Genomic DNA, 22774 nt, shown 5'->3' with positions numbered 1-22774 from the left:
TTAAACAGTGGAAAATCTGGAATGGAATATTAGCAATATGAAATGGATAGACTGCTACTGACCACATAAATGTGGTGCTTAGAGGCAGAAATGTACATTGAAGGGGACCCTTCCTAGCCAGCCGAGATCTCAAATCCCTCACCTGTTTCACATTCATTGATGACTTGGGCAATTCCAGCAGGACAATGTGACACCCCACGCATCCAGAATTGCTAGAGAGTGGGTCCAGGAACACTCTTCAGAATTTTAACACTTCCGCTGCCCACCAAACTCCCCAGATGATATTTGCGTGGTCTGGACTGAGGGTGAGGGCAGCCTATTCACAGTCCCCCAAAACCTCAACACCTTCTTCCCTGTTTGCCTTACCCAGTCCACCTCAGTCCAACAAGGCACCATCCTCTTCATCAACCTCCATCTCGAGGGTGGCTACTTCAGTACTTCCACCCACATCAAACCCTCCAACTGACAACAGTGCCTCCACTTTGACAACTGTCACCTATTGCACACTGAGGAGTTCCTTCTGTACAGCCTGGTCACCTGTGGTTGTTGCATCCATAATGGTGAGCATTCCCGTTTCAAATGTGTCAGGGAACTGACAGATTGAAATTACCCTCTGCACCTTGTCCAGAAGCATATCTCATGTGCCTTGTCTCCTCAGTCACCACCATCCCTCACATACCCACCGGCCACCAACAAAGAAGCACCCTCCCCCCACTCTCCCACATGACGCAGTACCACCCAGGACTGGAGCAGCTCTGAATCACATTCTCTATTAGGGTTGTGACCACCAGTCATAATGACAAAATTGTGCCCCGACCTCTCACTGAGATATTCTGCCCCCCCCATTCAACCTATCCAATATCTTTCTCTGTCCCTATTCCACCTCTGCTTGCTACCCAATACCTCGTGGCTCAGATGCCTGTGATAGACATAAATGCAAGACCTTTCCTATGCTTCCTCTGACCACCACTTACTCCAGTCCCATCACAGGCACTGCCTGCCCCACGAAAGAGGGGATCAATGGTGAAAACGGCCACGTCAGCTACCGATGTAGCTGCAAGCACTGTGATGTGACAGCAAACAAGTTGTCCATCCTCATTAATGACCGCTGGAACACCGAGTTGCTGAACGTGCCACCTGGCACAGTGTGCTCGACTCTAACCGCTTCACGGCCGCATGACACTGATTCTTCCCGTTGATACTGGCTTTTCTGAATTGTGCAAATGGCAACTTTCCCTGCAACATATCATTTGTTCCTGTAGCCCTCCTGCCCTCAGCCTTTACTAGCTTTCCTCCTCCAGCTGCCTCTGTCCTCTCCCCTGCTTTCCCTGCTCCCACTACAGCCCTACACGTACCTTCTGTCATTGCTGTACTGCATAATCCTTCCCCCTTTCTACCCTCCCCTCAGTCACCTCACACCGCCCCCCTGTCTGATGCTGCAATGTCTTGTTCCCACCACTCCCCTGCACACTCCCACTGACGGCACTCGCATCTATGCCCATCCCTCACCTGTCGTCCCTCCCCCTCCATGACCCAGGTCTATTGTGTACACCAACTACCCACCCCAGCTGAGATTGCTACTCACCACAGGTGAAGTTGTAATGGGGCCTTAGCACCTGGTGTGTGTGTGTGCGCGCATACATATATCTGACAAAGGACATAGTCCTATAGCATAACCCTTTCTTGGGCTGTGGGAAGTATACTTACCACTAACTGTATTTCTTTACTGCATTCGTGGAAATGTATTGTATCACCTCTGTTAACTTTTCACAAGGTTAATATTCCTTTTTGTGGACTGTCGGAAACTTACGTGCCTGCAATTTATTTGTTTTACTATGTTCGTGGGAATATGTCTTACTACCTCCGGATGTGCCCAACATCTTGTGGTAGTACAACGTACTTTACGTGTCAAAACTAACTGCTACGTGTCAAAACTAACTCCTATGGTCGTTAGTTTCTGCTTACTGTGAGGTCATTACTGTTGTCATTTGTGAAGTCTGAACACATTGCTTCATTTCTACCATATACATTGTCATGACTTGTATCAGCTCATTTCTTTATTGTGTAGTAAATGAAATTTTTAGGATTGTTTCCCCAAAATAAAAACACAAAATATTGTTTTTTCCCCCCTCCCTTCTGATTGCAACCCATAACAGCTTGCAAAAGGGCAGTGGGGAATAGAATTACCTTCATAGTTTAATAGCTCACATAAGAGCAATGGAAAGTGCACACTTACCATCATAGTTTTAATCCTAAGTCATAAAAAGAAAATTATCAAAAATTAAATGAAGTCTATTGGTCACTATTCTGATACTAGAAGACTCAACTATTGTGAGTTGCTACAAAAAATGCAATGCTTAATAATGCCAGTGATCTACTTAAATGGATCTGGCAGCTGATAAGTGTTGTGTCTGCTATGTGGTGATTACCAGTCTGTCCCAAGGTGTATTGTTTTTATTCTATCCTGCATTTTCTGTTTTCAAATATTAGTTACATTATGGTAGGCTCTGTTTGACCTAAAATAGACAATGTTCTTGTCAGTGTTGTAGCTGTTGTGATCTCCAGTCCAAAGACTGGTTGCACAATTCTCCATGCTAGTGTATCCTGTGTAAAATTCTTCACCTCTGCAGGAATGCTGGGACCAGACATCACTTAAAACCTGCTTCCTGAAGTCAAGCCCTGCTTCTCCCTGCATACAGTAGTCAAGCCTTGGTCTCCCTACGCAGTTTTTACCCAACCCCCACATACCTCACTACATTACTGAATTAACAGTTCTGTGATGCCACAGGATCCCTTGTTTTAGTCAAGTTGTGTCATTAAACTCTTTTCTAAAATAAATGATAATTAATTGAAACCCTCAGCTGCTGACAGGTGTTATTGATATACCTCGATGGGGACAGCTGAAAATGTGTGCCTCGACCGGGACTCGAACCCGGGATCTCCTGCTTACATGGCAGACACTCTATCCATCTGAGCCACCAAGGACACAGATGAGTAGTGCCACTGCAGGGACTTATCCCTTGCATGCTCCCCGTGAGACCCACATTTCCAACTGTCCACAATCTACATACGTAATGTATGTAATAGATATTTGCCCATCCACTCATTACTCGCGCACACTAAGGTGATGATTCCCGTAAGAGTTTGGGCAACCTGTGCACATCTGCACAGACGAAGGTCAATGGCTGGGTAGCCTTTAACTATATGTATGAAGATAGTAACTGTTCTTGAAAGAACAGATACCATTGATGACCGTGCATCTTCTCAAGAATAAATGATAATTAATTGAAACCCTCAGCTGCCGACACGTGTTGTCGATATACTTCTATGGGGACAGCTGAAAATGTGTGCCCTGACCGGGACATACATATATAAATTCTTTTCTCCCAGTTCAATGCGGTATCTCTTCATTAGTTATCTGGTCTACAAGTCTAATCTTCAGTGTTCTTCTGTAATACCACATTTCAAAATCTTCTTTCCTCCCTTGCCTGTATTGTTTTATCATCCAGCTTCTATTTTCATATAGAGCTACACTTCAGACAAATATGTTTCAGAAATGACTTTCTAATGATTAAATTTGTACTCAGTGTTAACAGACTTCTTTCTTACAGTAAAACTTTTCATGCTATTACCAGTCTGCACTTAAATCCTCTTTACTTCAGTCTTTTTTCAGTTGTTTTGCTGCTCAAATAGCAGAACTTATCTACATTAGTTTTAGTGTGTCATTTCCTAATCTAATTCGCAAAGCATCACTTAATTTAATTACACTCCATTCTCTAACATCTGCCTAGTGTTCAGATTTCTCTGTTATAATTGGAGTCTGACTTCTGTACAAGTTGCAGAGTACCTTTTAATCTCTGTATTTTATTGTTCAATAGTTTATATTAACTTGAAATTTTAAAGTATGTAATTTGATATATACCCACAGTTGGCCAGACTGATTAGTAATTGAGATTATTGTTGTCTTTATAATACATCCTGCCTTGGCCAACATTTTCTCAATTATTGAAAACAGACCAAAGATAACATAATGTGGTCAAAACTATCATGTCATCCAAATGAAAAACTCAGTAACTCAACTATATAAAGCACTGAAGTGCTATAGCTCCCACAAAGAATTTTTTGTGCTGAGCAGCCAGGATCTTCTGATGTGTCATTTGGGAGTATTTCATCCCCAGTAAAACTGCATGTTTTGTAGAGGTTCAGTTTGAAACAGCCACTCGCACTACAGTTAACTTATGTTTATGTATGTATCTTTACAATGTTGAACCATTGTTAGCTATTTTATTGAGGAAAAAGGAACCAATGTAGAGAAAGAAACACATCATTAGGATGGTGATATCTGCCATGTCACTCATGTTAGTAGGTCTGAAGATCTTCTGTTCTATTCACTTTAGGTGTTGCGCATCAGGTTATGTCAATGAACATAGGCAGATCAAAGATGTAAACACTTTGTGAATTATTCCAAGCAGCTGCTTACGTCAGTGTTATGTTCACAGCCATAGGACATGGACAAGGAAAAGGCATCATAAGTCATTTTAAGAGTACAAACATACACAAACTTGAAGTTCACTGTAAGTTTTTCAATGTGATGCGTGGACATCACTCTCTGAAAAGTAGAAAAATAACTCCAAAATCATCAAGCAGACTATATGGGCTTTGTTCCAAATTTTTTTCTTTGTAAAAATGTTATTGTTTCTCCAAAGACTGTAAAGAGATGGATATACCTAGCTTTTTTTTAAACAATGGAAAATCCAGATTGGTATAATGACAGTATTATGGAAAGGATAGATTGCTACACACCTTATAGTGAAGATGATGGGTTGCAGATATGCATAACAAAAAGACTATTACACACAAGCCTTCAACCAGAAGGCTCTCTGCTGAAATAGGCGACATGCACACACACATTCACCCAAACACAGCTCACACAGACATGACCACTGTCTCTGGCTGCCGAGACCAGTCTGGCCTTGGCAGCCAAAGATATGAGTATATAAGCAGATCATTGACGATGGTGATGGAGGATGCAGTGGTCAGCTGAAACGAAGAGTATAGCCGATGAGTGACAGAGCCAGAGAACTACATCAAACCAACCTTAGAGTTCTAGTGTGAAAGACACCAGCAACATTAGAACTAACATGGTTAAATAATGAAACATTTCAGTGTTCCATCTGTTTGAAGCTAAAAGTGCTTCTCCAAAGAGGCCAGGAGATGCCTGTGTTCATCACAAGAATTCTGCATTTTTTAATCCTAGATTTATTACCAGATGTTCAGAATACAGCACAACAATTGAGTGGAAGTCTTTAACAGTGTTTATTTATTTTTTTTTTTTTTTTTAAAGGACTGAAAACCCATGTAGTCAAGATCACACCTGAAGTCTTCTGTATTTGGATTGATTGCTAGTTTCAGCTAAGAATCTAGCTGTCTTCAGATCTACGATATAAAAAACATTTTTTCTCAAGTTAGCAACATACAACGGCATGCAGAACTGCATATAATATTGTAGCAGGGACCAATAATATATTCATGACTTAATTACAAAATACATACCATAAAACATCCTTGATTAGTGCTGGCGCTGTTACAGCTTCACACATCATTAAAATCTGTCTTAAAAGACAGCATCCATACTTGACATAATTAAAAACAGCTTTTCATCATTTGTGGCCAGTCTAGTTGCCTTTTTTACATTATAAGCTTATTACAGATTTCAATTATTGTATCCCCCTTTATTTTTGCTGTTTCAATTAGTTATTGAAAACTAGTGTATGCTGACATTAGTGACATCTGGTGAACTTACAACACAAACATCTTGTGGCTACTGTACGGCAGCTTGTTTTAAACAGTAGTACTACTGACAACATGACTCGTGCATGTGGTGTTATTTATATGTATTTGACGATGATGGTGCTGATTCCGCATTTAACATTTCACGATGCCACTATGACTGCAGTACATTAGGGCTTTGTTTTTATGAAACAGGTATGCCTCTTCATATTTAAAGCTCACAAATGTAAATTTTGTCAGTACTACTTTTCATTATGGTCTATGCATTGCTCTTAAGCTGTATACAGTTTGAGAGTGTATTTATGTTTTTCCTATTTGCTGCAGATCTGATGATGGTCATTAAAGACCGAAACCGGTAGTCTGTTAACAGACAGTGTGTGACCATAGACGTAAATTAAAGGAAACTTATTATATATACAGGTCACTAGTTTTTTGCGATGATGTTGCAGTTTGTGAAAGGATGGTAAAGTGCTACTTTTGGGAGCATACAGGAATGTGGTGGAGGGAGTGTAGTGCAGTTGGTGCAGTCAGGAGGGTCAGCAGGGCAGGGGGGGAGGTGAGAAGTAGAGAAAGGGAAGAAAGAGAGGAGAGTGAGTGAGGGAGGGGACAGTGAGAGTGAGTGAGAGAGAGAGAGAGAGAGAGAGAGAGAGAGAGAGAGAGAGACTAGTGGGTACATTTTTGGAATAAAAGGCTGTATAGTGCTGCAGTGAGAGCAGGAATGGGTTGTTGGTGGAAGAATAGGTGCTAACAAAGGTTGAGACCAGGGGGCTTATGGGATGTAGGATATATTACAGGGAGAGTTTCCACCTGCACAGTCCAGAAAAGCTGGTATTGGCAGGAAGGATCCAGATGGTGCCGACTGTGAAGCAACATTCTTCACTTCAGTGACAGCTTCACGGCGTGTGCCATCTGGATCCTTCCTACCAACACCAGCTTTTCTTAATGTGCAGGTGGTAACTCTCCACGCAATACAGCCTACATTCTCATATCCCCCTGGCCTCAGCCTTTGTTAGTCCCTATCCTTTATTCAACTATCCCCTTCCCTGTTCCCATTCCAGCACTACACAGTCTTCTATTCCACCAACACACCCATCAGTCTCTCTCTCCCTCTCTCTCCTTTTCCTCCCCTACCTCTGCTTGCCTTTTTTTCCCTCCTCCACTTCCTCCCCCATGAAACCTCCAGATGCCACCTAGCTGCCCTACCCTGTCCCCACCATGGTCCTGCATGCTCACACAAGCAGCACTTTACTGTCCCCCCCCCATATCCTACTGTCCCACACACTTTGTGATGTTCGCCTGCTTGATTTGTTTGTTGATAGTCCTCAGTGTTGGCATACAGCATTGTTATATTGGCTGAAAAGTGGAGGATGGAAGTTCAACGTTGACTACTGTAAATGATGTAGCTGACAGGTGCACAGTTGTGTTTCACAGTTATTTACTTTTACAATTCACAACCACCCAATATTACACAGTTATGTGGCCAGTTCACTATTGGTAAATTTTGATAAGCCTCATTAATAGGTTGCAGGCAAACATCAGCATACTGCTATAATAGTTTGCTGTTGAACATCTATGAGCAGTAAAAATCTAACCATGAAGTTCACAGTTCTGGCAGAATAATATGGTACATCTGACACTATTTGTCATATAAACTGAACAGACACTGTCCTTGTTTTAACACATGACCTATTTGTGTTACTCTAATTAAATGTTAAGTTGATGCATTGTTGTTACTTTAAACAGTACATAATTTCCCACTGAAAATCAGCCATGGACTGACTGTGCAGAGACCAAAAATCCATCCTTTATATATCCTCGCAATATCAGGTACTGAAACTATACATTGTTCGATGTTTAATTTACAGAAATTACAATTAAAACATAACTCATCCAATTAACTGAATACATAAAAAAATTCCTCCTTTTTAACAGTTTCTTCTACCACAAAGGTTAGGCTAAATTATTTGTTTAAATAATGAAATTAACAGATATAGTTATACAAACAATACTTTTGACAAGCCTTGTAATTACTTTGGAATTAATTAAGGGCTAGCTTTTCTTATATGTTTTCGAAAAGAGCCAAATAAATACTTTTAAGAATCCTAGCAGTTCTCCTTCCAAGTATTTATAATTAGAACTGAATTTATTTTTGTTTATAAGTCAACAATAGAATTTAAGCCATGAAACAATTACTGAGCTTACCTTATAACAAAATATATTACTAGGAATAATGAAACTAAATTAGAAAATTAATTACATTCACAAAGCTAAGCACAACCTGGTGCTATATTCTTTAGGACTGAGGGCCAACCTTTCTCTTTTTTGGAAATGCAGATTATACTCATGTATGTTAGAGGCTATTAGGTAAAAATGAAAATAAATTGAATTTATGGAGGCAGATGGCAAAGCAAGAGAGGAAGTAAAGAGATCCCATCTTGCTTTGTCACATAACCCCCTCATTGGATTGACCAGATAGGTATTGCAAATAGCTAACTGGGCAATTCAATGACCACAAGAGATCCCAGAAAGTAGGTTTAATAATCTACATAAAAAAGAAAATTACATAAGAAACCTCCTTATCATAAACTACAGCACATATGTTTTTCAGATTCCTACTTATATGAACTGGCCATATGAAAATCTCCATACAAAATATTTACATATAGTGTATTGTACCTTGGCACAAAATATCCACAAATTATACTTTTAATAAAAATAGACATCTTCATCATAGGTGATGTCCTTTTTGGATAAACAAAGATTACATTTTAAAATACATATCACTTTATACAAGTCCTCTCTTGCTTCAATAAAGTAAATGATATGGGTTGCAAGAAGTTAAATTGCACTACACCTTGCAGTTCATTTTCTTGACAGAAAAATTCACTTTTTCATTGTTTAGTATTTTGCACAAGCACTTTCACTCTTTTAATGAGCTTTAACACATTTTCTCACCAAGTCATCCACACCTTCAGATGTCCAAGTGGCAGTTAGTAAGGAAACACACTGCTATCCTTGGAGGTGACTCTCCTCCACCACAGTACATGAAAAAGTTAGACAAAGTGCCCCACTTTAGTACACTCACTTTTACTTCTAACAAAGTATAAGGAAAAATTGTTTTACACTGATGGCAAATAATGGTCATGACTTCATAAATAAATACATCACACAGTTCTCATAACATCACAATAATTAACACTAAAACTGACTACAGTGCGAAAGGTGGAGACTAGTAAAAATTTAAAATCAAGTGCACATTACACTACTCTTGTAGATAACTCTGTCTTAAACTGGTTAAACTTGAAAGATTTGGGTTTATTTTCCATTTGCAAAATCACTAAAATGCGAAGTCCTGGTTTGAAATTCACACCATTTATGTAATCACATGAAAATCGAAAGTAGAATGTTTCTGATTCACTTAAAAACTTCAGATAGGATAGGAGTTTGACTGCCTCAGAAAACACAAAGGATGAGACATACAGCTGGGGTAAGCATTATCGCCACATAATGAACCCAACACGCAATCTTGAACCCCCTACTTGGTCACAGGTCTTATTTCTGGTTCAATGCACACTCCATTCTCCTAACAAAATCCACACTACCTAAGCTTAGAAACATTTTAAACTGTCATGGATTGATATACAAACATCTCATTGGTGATACATAAGGTTTCAGGTCAATAATATTCTTTATTCCAAAAATCCTACTAGTTTTTGTGTAAGCCAGTTCATAAGAGTTGTCATGGGCATTGCGTACCACTCAGAAAAGACCATGATACACATGCAAAAATTTATTCATCTCATCATTTTCTTTGGTTTTGATAAGGACAAAGCCACCTATTCTGACACTAGTTGGATTCACTCCTTTGTCATGTCTTCTCTTCCTTCCTGCTGCTTTCTTTTTCATTATCTCTTTAGCCAATCTGATCCTTTCGTCCTGTGCTACTTCACTTACCTGAGGGAAATCCACATCTTCTCTGATGATGTTGCTGGGTCTCTCGTTGAACATAAGCTCACCTGGGGCATATCCTGTTGATTTGTTCCACAAGTTGTTGATAGTATTTTCAAATGTCGAATATAACTTGTTCAAGCAGTGTGTTTCTTACTACAATAAGTCCTGCACAGTCTATTAATCTCCTTCATAACCCTTTCACTCATGTTACCTTGTGGAAAATAGGTAGAGATCTTTATGTGTTTTATCTTGTGTATTGCCATACAGTGTCCAAACCTCTCAGAAACAAATTGCAGACCATTGTCAGACAAAAGTGATTTTGGTACCCCTACATTGCAAAAGTAATCAGATATCAACTTCTCAATTATAATATTTGTCTTCTTAATTGGATACAATTTTACACATTTTGAGAATGTGTCCAAAACAACGAAAATATGTTTACAACCTCCTGTAGATGCAGGCAACATTCCTAGAAGGTCAATTGCTATAAGCTTTTTAGGTTCGCTAGGAAGAACAGAATGCATTAAGCCTTTTGATGGCACGCCAGTTGTCTTTACTCTCTGACATTTACCACACCTTCCTAGTCTCTCCTTAACCCTTTTCCACAAGTTCTTAAATATTACTGTCTCCTGTATCTTAGCTACTATTCTCCTAGTGCCATAATGTCCATAATTCTCATGCAAGTAGTCAACAAATTTATCAACATGTTGGTCAGGAAAGCATCATTTCCAGTCTGGAAACTTCCTGGCAGATTAAAACTGTGTGCCGGACCGAGACTCGAACTTGGGAGTTTTTGCCTCTTGCGGGCAAGTGATCCACCAACTGAGCTGCTACCCAAGCACGACACACGACCCTTCATCACAGCTTCAATTCTGCCGGTACCTCGTCTCCTACCTTCCAAACTTCACAGAAGCTCTTCTGCGAACCTTGCAGAACTAGTCTCCTGGAAGAAATATGGCTTAGCCACAGCCTGGGGGATGTTTCCAGAATGATATTTTCACTCTGCAGCAGAGTGTGGGCTGATATGAAACTTCCTGGCAGATTAAAACTTTGTGTCGGACTGAGACTCGAACTCGGGACCTTTGCCTTTTGCCGGCAAGTGCTCTACCAACTGACCTACCCAAGCACGACACACGACCTATCATCATAGCTTCAATCTTGCGGAGGCACGGCTTAACCACAGCAATGGGAGATGTTTCCAGAATGATATTTTCACTCTGGATTCTCAAAATGTCCAGTCCTCACCATTCAAATTTTACTTCCTAAACAACAACCCTTTATGTATAGTATAGTACTGTTCCACTTTTGGCATGTTGTCTGAATTCTAATACTGCTCAACCAACCTTAAATTTGGAACCCCATTCTGCTCCCTTCTCATTTGCTTGCAAATTTTCCTAATAAGCTTCTCATTCTTCACTCCCTGCAAATAAAACAACCTTACTTGTTCTTCATGGTTCTCACTACTGTCAGTATCCTTCTTCCCTGCTGGCATCCTAGGTAATACATCAACCACAATATTGTCTTTTCCTTTTGCATACCTTACCTCCAAATCATATTGTTGTAGATAAAAACCCTATCTAGTTAACTTGGTGTGTTTCAGCCTGCACTTCTGGAGGTAATTCAAAGCCTTATGATCTGTATACACTACGGTCATATGTCCAAGCAAATAGTACTCAAACTTTTGAAATCCAAAACTAATTGCCAAAAGGCTCTAATACTGAAATGTAATAGTTCTTTTCATGTGACTGTAATGTTCTACTAGCAAAATCAATAGTTTTGTGTTCAGCCCCCTTCTCAGTAGGTACTACGAGTAATTGGAAAATTTCTACCCCCAAACCACAAAAACTTGCATCAGTACTTACACAGAAAGGCAGTGAAAAATTTGGATGTCCTAACACCTTACTGTTTACTAATTCTTTTTTGAAACTCTGAAATGCCTCTTCACACTCCTCTGTCCAATTTCACATTTCATCCTTTTTCAACAAATAACCAAAGCAAGAATGATTAAATGACTGATCTGATATGAACTTTCAGTAGAAGCCAAACAAGCCAAACTTAGCTATAAGATTTCTGCATCAGGCTGTATACCTTCCTCGTTAATCCTGTGACCCAAAAATGAAATTTCCTACTTTACAAGTTCAGATTTACTTAATTTTAGTTTCATACCTTCTCTAGACATAGCCCTCAGTACTTCATTCAGAATCTTACAGTGCTTGAACCATTATGCACTCACTACTAGGATATCATCTACATAGACTGTGATGTCTGTGGTTAATATCTCACCTACCACCTTGTCAATAGCTCTGACACACACACACACACACACACACACACACACACACGCACAGAGAGAGAGAATGCTGTACATGGCCTGGATTCACTGGCCAAACTAATATTCCAATAGCCACAAGTCACATCAAAAGAAGTCAGAAACTTACATCCATGGAACTTTTGCAAAATTTCATCTGTGTTAGTGGGTTGTCACTCTCCCCTACGACGATTTCATTTAACTTCCTGGCATTCAGAACCAACCTGACACCACTGTTCTTCTTCTTTACAACCACAACCTTTCAGTAATCCCCCATGAGACCATCTTGTGAATTTCTTTTCTCATTGTTTCCTTTTTTGAAAATGGAGTAATATAAGGCTTCTTGAAAAATGATTCATAATCCTTAAACTCTAATTTGCACTCAAAATCATTTACCAAACCTGGCTTGTCTGAAAATGCCTTACAGTTGCTCAGTAGAATACCATTTAATTCCTCCCTTTAATTATTTGTAATACCTTTAATATCCTCAACTCTCTTTATTATTTCCAGCCTTGCTCATTCCTCATTTTGTTCCTAAGCAACCTGCCCAATGGTCAAAACTCTTAATGGCAAATCTAATTCAGTTTCCACACACTTGTCCATACCCTCCAAAAATGATGCATCATACCTACTTCCATTGCACTTAAAACTAAACTTACCACTGGCAGAATCAATATTTACACACCATTTGCACAAGAAATTAGTCCCAAATATTACATCAATGCTGAGATTTTGAATCACCAAGAAATTGCACTCCAACAACTGTCCCGCCAACTCCACAGTACCTCTCATTTCACACTCTTTGATAGCTTACCTATAGCACCAATAATTTTTATTCCAGAAACAAGTATTACTGCTATACCCTCTGCGTTCTTAATAGATTCAAAAAATGACTGTGAAATGCCATTCAAATCACTACCGCTGTCCAGTAAACACCTAACATGTATACCTTGTACATTTTATTACAGGTTGCCACACTTCCTTTTTACTTACCATGTGATCTTCTTCATACAACAAATTCTCATTAATCCTTTCCCTGGAAAAACTATTATCCTGCTTATCAAAACAATTATCAGACACAGTCAAATGACAGCATGGTCCTCGTCCTCATTACCACTCTCATTAAACTCTAACTCTTCATTAGGCATAGTATTATCCTCCTTTATTCTTTTTTTACTTAACACATTGCCATCATTATTGATGATAAATTCAAATACCTCATCCTCATTACTACTGGATTCATCATTGCTATCATCAGTACAGCTACTGTCAGAATCAGACCCACTTTCGCTTTCACTGTCCTCAAATACTTGGCTAATTAGTTGATCCTTGTTTCCAGTATTAGACCAAACAGCAAAATACCTGAATTCTCTTAAAAATTTGCCATCCAGTTTGACACTTTGGACATCCAGAGCAACAGCAACACACCCTATTTCATCACTTAATTTTATTATACCAAGTTCCTCCTCTTTTTTTTACAGGATAAACATTGCTACCCACACCATCCTTCAACATCTCACTAGAATTAGAATTTACACTCACCTTACTACTATCATTTACATTAACCTTACCTGTGATTACAACACATTTATATACACGTGGCTCTTCATTATTACCTCCTCTATTGCGAGCCAAAAACTGGAGCATTATCTCCTCCATTTTTGTTATTTGAATTTGTCCTACCATTTCTGTGCTCATTCTGGCTATCTTCCACCCAACCATTCCTTGAATTTCTACTATAATTAGTTCTGTTCATCCCAATTACCTGAAACTCTCTCCCTGATTGATTATTGTCATCAAAATTCCTCCTATGATCTTCCACTGAGGGCTTCATCCTCTCCACTTTATCAACATAATTTTAAAAAATTACTAATGTTACCCCTCGGGGTAGGTAAAGCAATTCTCTGACTTTCTGAGGCAACTTAGTTTCTAAACCAACAATTATTGATTCACTACCTAGCTTTTCTTACCCCCATGAACCATGGACCTTGCCATTGGTGGGGAGGCTTGCGTGCCTCAGCAATACAGATGGCTGTACCGTAGGTGCAACCACAACGGAGGGGTATCTGTTGCGAGGCCAGACAAACGTGTGGTTCCTGAAGAGGGGCAGCAGCCTTTTCAGTAGTTGCAGGGGCAACAGTCTGGATGATTGACTGATCTGGCCTTGTAACACTAACCAAAACGGCCTTGCTGTGCTGGTACTGCGAACGGCTGAAAGCAAGGGGAAACTACAGCCGTAATTTTTCCTGAGGGCATGCAGCTTTACTGTATGGAGGAGGTATTGAATAGAATTGGGGAGAAGAGGAGTTTGTGGCACAACCTGACAAGAAGAAGGGACCGGTTGATAGGACATGTTCTGAGGCATCAAGGGATTACTAATTTAGCATTGGAGGACAGTGTGGAGGGTAAAAATCGTAGAGGAAGACTAAGAGATGAGTACACTAAGCAGATTCAGAAGGATGTAGGTTGCAGTAAGTACTGGGAGATGAAGAAGCTTGCACAGGATAGAGTAGCATAGAGAGCTGCATCAAACCAGTCTCAGGACTGAAGACGACAACAAACAACCTAGCTTTTTGTCCAAATATTTCAGTTTGTTTATCCAAAGCTGACAGAAACCTTTCACAGTACCGTTCCTAGAGTAAAATCTCTCTCCTCCCCAAAATTCACTCAAAATTCTCTGCTTCTTCTCTTTGGACCAATATTCATCTAAAAATGCTTTCATAAAGCTATGCCATGAGGTACAATTATCAGCTACCTGAGCTGCTCATCGATAAGCATCCCATTTCAAGAAACCTCTCACAAATGACATTTTGTCTTTGTCACTCCATGTTTCAGGGAAAGCATTAAATTCTCTAATGAAATCCAGTGGATGCACTTCCCCATATTGTTCAAAATTATTAAGTTTCTTACAACAAACAAATGAAGGACTGTTTGGGACACTACATACTGTATATAATAGATTTTGTACCTCATCCATCTTTTTCTCCATTTCAGCCAATTTTGAATCTACATTTTTATTTACTTTTACCAGTTTTTTGTCTAGCACTCTTGCACACTTGGTTTCTACCTACACTTGTAAATCATTTTTAATCTGATTGATTTGGTTCTAAAGTTTAATCCTATTTTGAGCACAAAATTTCCTGGCTGCTTTGACTTCATCTTTACACTGTTTCCTGGAAGCCTCCACCCTCCCACCCTCCTACTATAGTCATCACAAAGTTTCTTTCTCTCCTCTACACATTTACTACTCATTAATGTTAATTTCTCATTAGTATTCTGCACTACTTTCTTTATCTTTTAATCACAGTCTTTTATTACTGCCTCAACTTTTAATGTGCTGAAAGATTAAAGTTGACTACCTTAATTTCCTTTTTAATTTCTTTCTTCAGTTCATCCTTTAAGCTAGCAATGTCAGTTTTAATGCTCACAATTTTATTTTTCACCCTACTAATGTCTTTTTTCATACTACTAATGTCTTCTGTCATACTCATACTACTCATAAGTTGCCTTGACATCACTTCAGATTTTCTGTCTGCCATAAATTTTGCCTTCGCTGACTTTCACTATGAGTCTTCCTCCTTAACCTTAATGATTTTACCCGCTTCAGTACTGTTTTTGTCCATTTCGCTCACATCACCACAGAATTTAGATGCCACTTTTATCATTTCACTTACAATATGACCTTCATCACCATCATTCAAAGTTACATTCATATCTGATTTATAATCACTGTCATCTACTGAATCAGTCCCCATTACGTCTATCTGTTCACTTAAAAACTTAACATCTACAGCTTTGTTATCAGTCACATCACTCTCCTGTTGTCCATTCTCCTCCATCACACTGTCTTGTTTGTTAAGGCCACTCATTATGTATCACTTAATACAAAACGGCTTTTGCTATGAATTACCTTATTTTTATTCACTCGTCTCCTGCTGCTGCTGCGGTTGTCATCTTGATGGTCGTCTGCACAGCTGGTGCATATTGTAATTCTCTTTGTGAGACATGTTGTTTATCCTGCTCGGCTGTGTCCACCTATGAGTTGATTGGCTGCTCCTGTACTCAACAGCTGCTTCCATAGAACCCACTTGCTGATTGGCTGTTGCACCTCCCTGTTTGATGGCGGCTACATCAATTCTGATATTTCAAAGTAATTGTATTTCACACTCCCATAATATTGTCTGTTCACTGTCTTTGACAAAATTCTGATGACACATGTATCATCCACTCACTTTGTTAAAGTCACTGTACTGTAAACTGCTCTCGAGTTCACTGTTCAAAGTTTGTGAGTCCTTGTTTACTGTGTCAAAATGCAGTAGTCCTCACCTGAAAGCACCATATGTGATGTTCATCTGCTTTATTTCTTCATTGATAGTCCTCAGTGTCGACGTACAGCATTGTTACACTGGCTGAAAAATGGAGGTTGGAAGTTCAATACTGACTACTGTAAATGATGTAGCCGACAGGTGCATAGTTGCGTTTCACAGTTATTTACTTTCACTGTTCACAACCCCCCAATATTACACAGTTATATGCCCAGTCACTATCGGTAAATTTTGACAAGCCTCATTTATAGGTTGCAGGCAAACATCAGCATACTGCTACAATAGTTTGCTGATGAACATCTTTGAGCAGTAAAAACGTAACCACACAGTTCACGGTTCTTGCAAAATAATATGGTACGTGTGACACAATTTCTTATAAAAATTGAACAGACACTGTCCTTGTTTTAATGCATGGTCTATTTGTATAACACTAACTCCACTGTTAAGTTGACACATTGTTGTTACTTTAAACAGTACATAATTTCCCTCTGAAAATTGGCCTTGGGCTGACTGTGTAGAGACCAAAAATCCATCCTTTATATATCTTCACAATAATAGGTACTAAAACTACACATTGTTCGATGTTTAATTTACAGAAATTACAGTGAAAACATAACTCATTCAATTAACTGAATACATCAAAAAATTCCTCCTTTTTTAACAGTTTCTTCAGCCACAAAGGCTGAATTATTTTTTTAAATAATGAAATTAACAGATATTTTTACACAAAAAATACTTTTGACAAACCTGGTACTGATTTTGGAAATAATTAAGGGCTGGCTTTTCTAATATGTTTTCGGATAGAGCCAAATAAATACTTTAAGAATTCTAGCAGTTCTCCTTCCAATTGTTTATAATTAGCACAAATTATATTTGTTTATAAGTCAACAATAGAATTTAAGTCACCAAACAATTATTGACTTCACCTTATAACAAAGGGCATTAACTGGGGATAGTCAAAATAAATTAGGAAATTAATTACATACACAAAACTAAGCACAAAATTAGGCCTGGTGCTCTATTCTTTAAGACTGAGGGCCATCCTTTCTCTTTTATGGAAATGCAGATTATACTCATGTATGTTAAAGATAATTAGTCAAAAATGAAAAAAAATGAATTTAAGGAGGCAGATGGCAAAGCAAGAGAGGAAGTAAAGAGATCCCAGCTTGCTTCATCGTAACTTGAGCAGTATTGTAGATGGGCCACACAAGTCATTTGTAAGTAATCTCATTTGTAGACTGATTGCATTTTCCTAGTATTCCACCAATAAACTGAAGTGTGCTACCTGCTCTTTCCACAACAGAGATTATGTGATTGTTCCATTTTGTGTACCTACTGAGTGCTACATCCAGGTATTTGTATGACTTCACTGGTATTATATTTGTAGGATTCTATGTTTTTGTCATTTTGTGAAATACACAAATTACATTCCTGACCATTTAAAGCAACAGGCAAGAAGAAGAGTAAAAATCACACATTTTGTCAAGTAGGTGCAGGAATTTACTGATTTGATGCTACTGGAGGATGTGGAACACTGTAAGGCCAGATTACATCTACATACAAATCTTTCTAAAGTGCCTGGCAGAGGGTTCATTGTGAACCACCTCCACAATAATTCTCTATTATTCCACCCTCGAACAATGTGTGGAAAAAATGAACTACTGTATCTTTCTGGGAGCTCTGATTTCCCTTATTTTATTATAATGAACATTTCACCCTATGTAGGTTGGCATCAACAAAATATTTCCACATTTGGAGGAGAAAGTTGGTGACTGAAATTTTGTGATGAGATTCTGCCACAGCGAAAAATGCCTTTGTTCTATTGGGTCCATCCCAAATCCTGTATCATGTCCATGATATTCTCTCCTCTATTTTGCAATAATAGATAAATTGACAGGTCTCAACAATGAGATTCACAACCTGCTTGATGATACTGAGCTTGTTGCCAACATAACTGCTGATGATGATGATAATGGTATGGAGGTGTGGGCACACAACAGCAAGGTTTGTAGTGCTTGTACTAAAATCTCACATAACTGAATATGGTGTGTACTTATTGGCAAATGTACTTTTGTAAGTATCTCACAGAAAATGGGGATGAAACGAGGCAGGTGCTGTGTCACACATTACCATTAATGACACATAACCGTCAGTAACTGTCACCTCAGCTGTCTTATGAACCTTAATAAAACTGCGCTTCTTATAGTTCAAGGCATTTTTCAGAAGCTTGTACAGCTTTTCAAAACAGTTCAAGCATTTGATTGGCAAGAATTCGTCACTTTTTACCATTTATAAGCACATACATCTGCGTGGAAACCTGAAAGGGGAATGGTATCAGTGTGACTGTTGATACTTATCAGGAGACAAAAAAGGTGCTTTAGGCTTATTATAGCAACAGTAGTAGAATTATACAGGTTCACTTGGACTATGAGGTTGGAATTAAACCTATTACAGTGTGTGATTCTAGCAGCACTTAACTACACCTGTACAAACTGTAATTTACATATTAAAACCCTGTATGCGCTGGACAAAGATGTGAATACCTGTGATCGCATTCATGACTGACTGTGTGTTTGTACTCTTATCATTAAAGTTAAATGTGAAGGTATCTTAGAACAACATCCTTAAAGTAATAGAATGTATTGGGACAGATGTGGGCAGAGCTCTCGGATTACAAAATATTTGTGCAACACCATCACCACCCCAAGTTACACAGTTAATCTTCACCTGTACAACAATTTCAAGGGGATATTAAGAATTAAAGTTGAACAGGTGGTACTGTTTATGTCTTCTGTGAGCCACATGACCATTGTGCCCAGGATTGTGGAACAATAGCAGGATTAGGAGAATGAAATGAGAGACTGAAAGATCTTAACCAGTCTTTCTTGTGGCTAAACAGTCACAGGCAGCCAGCTATGGGAAGAAGGAAACTTTACATTAATGGTAAAGAGTCTCAGGAAGACCCTTAAGGCCTCAGGAGACTAGATAATTGTTGTTTTGCTTGGTCAGATAGATGTTACTAAGTTTCATTTTCCTCAAGTTTACTAGCCTGGGGTTCATGACTCTATGCTTACTAGTTAGATGAGAGCCAGACAGTTATTATATTACAGGCATTGATAGAAGGCATGAAAATGACTGTATATTGAGTCCCAAGCAAGTTTGCTAAGGTTGTGTAAACACATCCGTTTTAACATTAAGTGAGTTTCTTTGAATTTCATGGTCTCTGTGAATATTTACAAAATTGCTCACTGCCTTGCACCTCAGTCACTGATCTCACATGTTGTTAAGATTATGACACATGCTCACAGATTACAGTTAGGGTAGTGTAAAACAGATTTTCCTCACCAGTATAAAACATATTTTGCTTGCCAATATGTTAATTAGTTGGGGTCATTACTGGAAGATAGATAAGAATAGTTCACCACTGTTTCAGTAATTGAGAATAATGAAATATTTGAAGAGCTGAAAAACAGGATGTCAGCGTAGAGAAGCAGGTTCTAGACATCTACCAGAACACAAAAACAGACAGCTTTTGCATGAGTGTAGAGAACATCACCAGTAGACTAGTTACAGTGCAAACTGTTAAGAGGAAGCTGCTACAAATCACAGCAAGGTTCTACAACTCCTGAGGACTTTTCTCTCAGGTATCTCGTGTTGGCAAATTATTATACCATGATATATATTGTAGAGGTATTGACTGGAATTAATTGCAGTCATTTTATATTGGGACTTGATCTGGATATCTACATTACCTTCACAGTCCCTAATACAAATTCCAAGATGGTTAGCAAATCCCATGAAGTGTAGTATTCATTGTATGTTTTCTGCAATACTTTAGAGAGAGCATATGAAGGAGTTTTGTGTCCTTGCATAACTACAAAAGACATGTTTGTTCACTTATTCTGTGACACAAGACTTGCACTTGGCACAAAGTTAACTCTGCTACCTCTTGAGTTGATAGCAACATTATTAAGAGCACAATTACTGTACTGTCAAAATTTAAAAATGGCTTTACGATTATGAAAGTTGAGTTATGTAATAAATATGATTCCTCGTGTAATGCTGCTGTAGCACAGATGAAGATTCTTAGAGCCACTTTTGCTAGTTTTAGTAGTGCTCATTGGTTTTCAAAACTGAAATGTTTTCAATAAGAATGGTGATTTTGTTGCCATATGCTACTATTGAGAAGCTCTTGGGTTTCCAGACAGTTGACAGTGTTGAGGTACCACAACATTTTGATGAGTATCCTACTCTTCATCTTCTGGACAGCTGGCAGGCTGGTTGACAACCCCAAGATTTTTCATCAATTTTGATATGACTTATTTCATTGATCATAGTGTTATGAAAATTTAATGTGTGATTACTTCAGTAAATCCTACTTCTGAATTCTTTGTGTAAGTTGTTCTCAGATTGTTCCAATACACATTATGGGGCATTATTTAATATAGAGATGTGAAAGACTGGAATATATACATATATGTATTTTTCAGATCCATTGCGGCATCACAGAACAAAACAAGTTCATCAGACTGGAGGAATAACCACAGGAAATATTAGTGCAGGTGGCACTGTTTTCAGTGTACCCCCAAACAGTGTTGGGTCAAGTGCTAATTTATGATATGCTACATGTGGTTCTCCAGTAATGTGGGCACGGTTGTGAGTGAGCATTGTTGTGACAAGATGCAGCTTTTATTATTGCACCCAGGTTGCAGTTACTGTTGTACGAAAGAAGTGATTGCAGATGTGAATCTATTCACTTGTGAGCCGTGTTGAAGAAACTGAAATGTGTATGAAACCAAGTGTTGAGTTCCTATTTGAACTGCAGTGTTTAACCTTTATCATCTCCACCATCAGCAACAAAAGTACCGTACGTTAAAGTATACCTCATACAGAAGAAATGAGTTGGCTTCAAATAAAAATAATTGGATGCACATCAAATAAAGACAGTCTTAATGATTCAGTGGTGCAGTATCAGTATGCATGGTAGTGATTTTTTTTATTCGCTCTTTGCCTCCATATAACACCATTAGTGTTTCAAAATGGAACAGAATCTTCACTTGCTCAAATCATTTTTGCAGTTTACTGATAGATTTGCTCTAATATTATGAGTATTTCTATCACATGTGAGAGTAACCTTTAACCTGCAAGGCAGAATTGGAACTATTTTTATATTCTGGGCCTTACTAGAAAACATTTATGGAAAAAAGACATATTTGCAAATAAAAGTGACTTATGGTGTTGAACTGCATTTGGAACACAGACAAGTGTGATCATTGTTGATATTTTTGGTATTGATCAAGGTTTTTGCATATCGTATTGCAACATTCTACCTTGAAGTAGCAACGTGCATGCAATCACAGCCCCACTTGTGAGCTGTCTGTTGTCTGTCCCCTGAATGTGCATACAACATATGTTTCACCTTTTTAATGTTACATAGAATCAAAACACTTTTTCTGAGGATGTGCGTGTTTTTAGGTATTTATTATGTCAGATCTGTTAGTATCACAGTATAACATTCACATGTACAAAATAAGCAAATGTCTATCCTAATCAACTAAAATAAAATTGACGGGTATTTTCGAGGCCATAAATGGCTACAGTTGTGTATAATCAGAAATCGTGTCGTCATGGTTTCTAGTATTTGATTTGTTTCTGTAAAGAAAGCTTTAAGATTTTTCAGTATCTGACTGTGTTAATGTTAACTGAAGCAACCTTCACATTTAGTTTTCTAGTGTGTTTGGTTCCCTTTAATGTAATTACACAACTTTGGAGGTTCACTTTACCTGATAAAGTGCTTATTTTATGTTAATAAATATTTGTATGTGTTTTTGTCATATTATTAGAAAGGGCAACAAACCAAGAAACTGTTGTAGGGTACCTGTCTTTGTATACAGTTGTTGAAAATCATAATCAGGAAGTACATTTACCTCAGTTTTGTCATTTGCTCAATATTTATATATGTGCTTACCACGTACTGACACAAACATTGTGAATAGTTGTTAAATCTGAGATTGCATGATGTTCCTATTCATTTTAAGTTCCTTAGCAGTAGATTTTTTTACCCTAACGCAAGCTGTCAGTTGAAGAGCTATGGTATATGTAATGTTATTATATTTATTGTATAGTGCATTTCATTGACACTGTTTACATTACTGTAATACAGGAGTAGTTCATTTACATTATATTTGTGTACTCATTTACCACAATGTGACTTAAGTAAAATGATAATGTTGTTGTGTTGATAATTCAGAGTATGAGAACCAGTGGAAAGCTATCAATTTACCAAAACCCTATGTGCACAACCACAACCATTTGCTCTCAAGTGATGAGCTATATATTTTTCCATTTAGACCACTGTTCAGGAGAGCTCTTTTTTCCTGCATATTGTAAAAACATGGTT

At 38.3% G+C, this 22774-nt stretch overlaps 1 protein-coding gene and 1 non-coding gene across 2 annotated transcripts in view; one reads left to right on the top strand and one right to left on the bottom strand.

The window, feature by feature from the left end:
• The window catches only part of LOC124803161 (transforming growth factor beta receptor type 3-like), a 110751-nt gene extending 89224 nt beyond the window's left edge, over nucleotides 1-21527 (top strand). The window contains exon 7 of the mRNA XM_047264342.1: nucleotides 20865-21527. Coding sequence (XP_047120298.1) covers nucleotides 20865-20992 — 128 coding nt within the window. The 3' untranslated portion in view covers nucleotides 20993-21527. The remainder of the gene's footprint in view (nucleotides 1-20864) is intronic.
• Trnat-ugu lies at nucleotides 2912-2985 on the bottom strand. Its single transcript has one exon. It is a non-coding gene; the product is annotated as a tRNA-Thr (tRNA).
• Nucleotides 21528-22774: the final 1247 nt, after the last annotated feature.

This window comes from Schistocerca piceifrons, chromosome 6 (genome assembly GCF_021461385.2).
Source record: "Schistocerca piceifrons isolate TAMUIC-IGC-003096 chromosome 6, iqSchPice1.1, whole genome shotgun sequence".
NCBI lineage: Eukaryota > Metazoa > Arthropoda > Insecta > Orthoptera > Acrididae > Schistocerca > Schistocerca piceifrons.
This window is presented reverse-complemented; position numbering and strand designations above follow the sequence as displayed.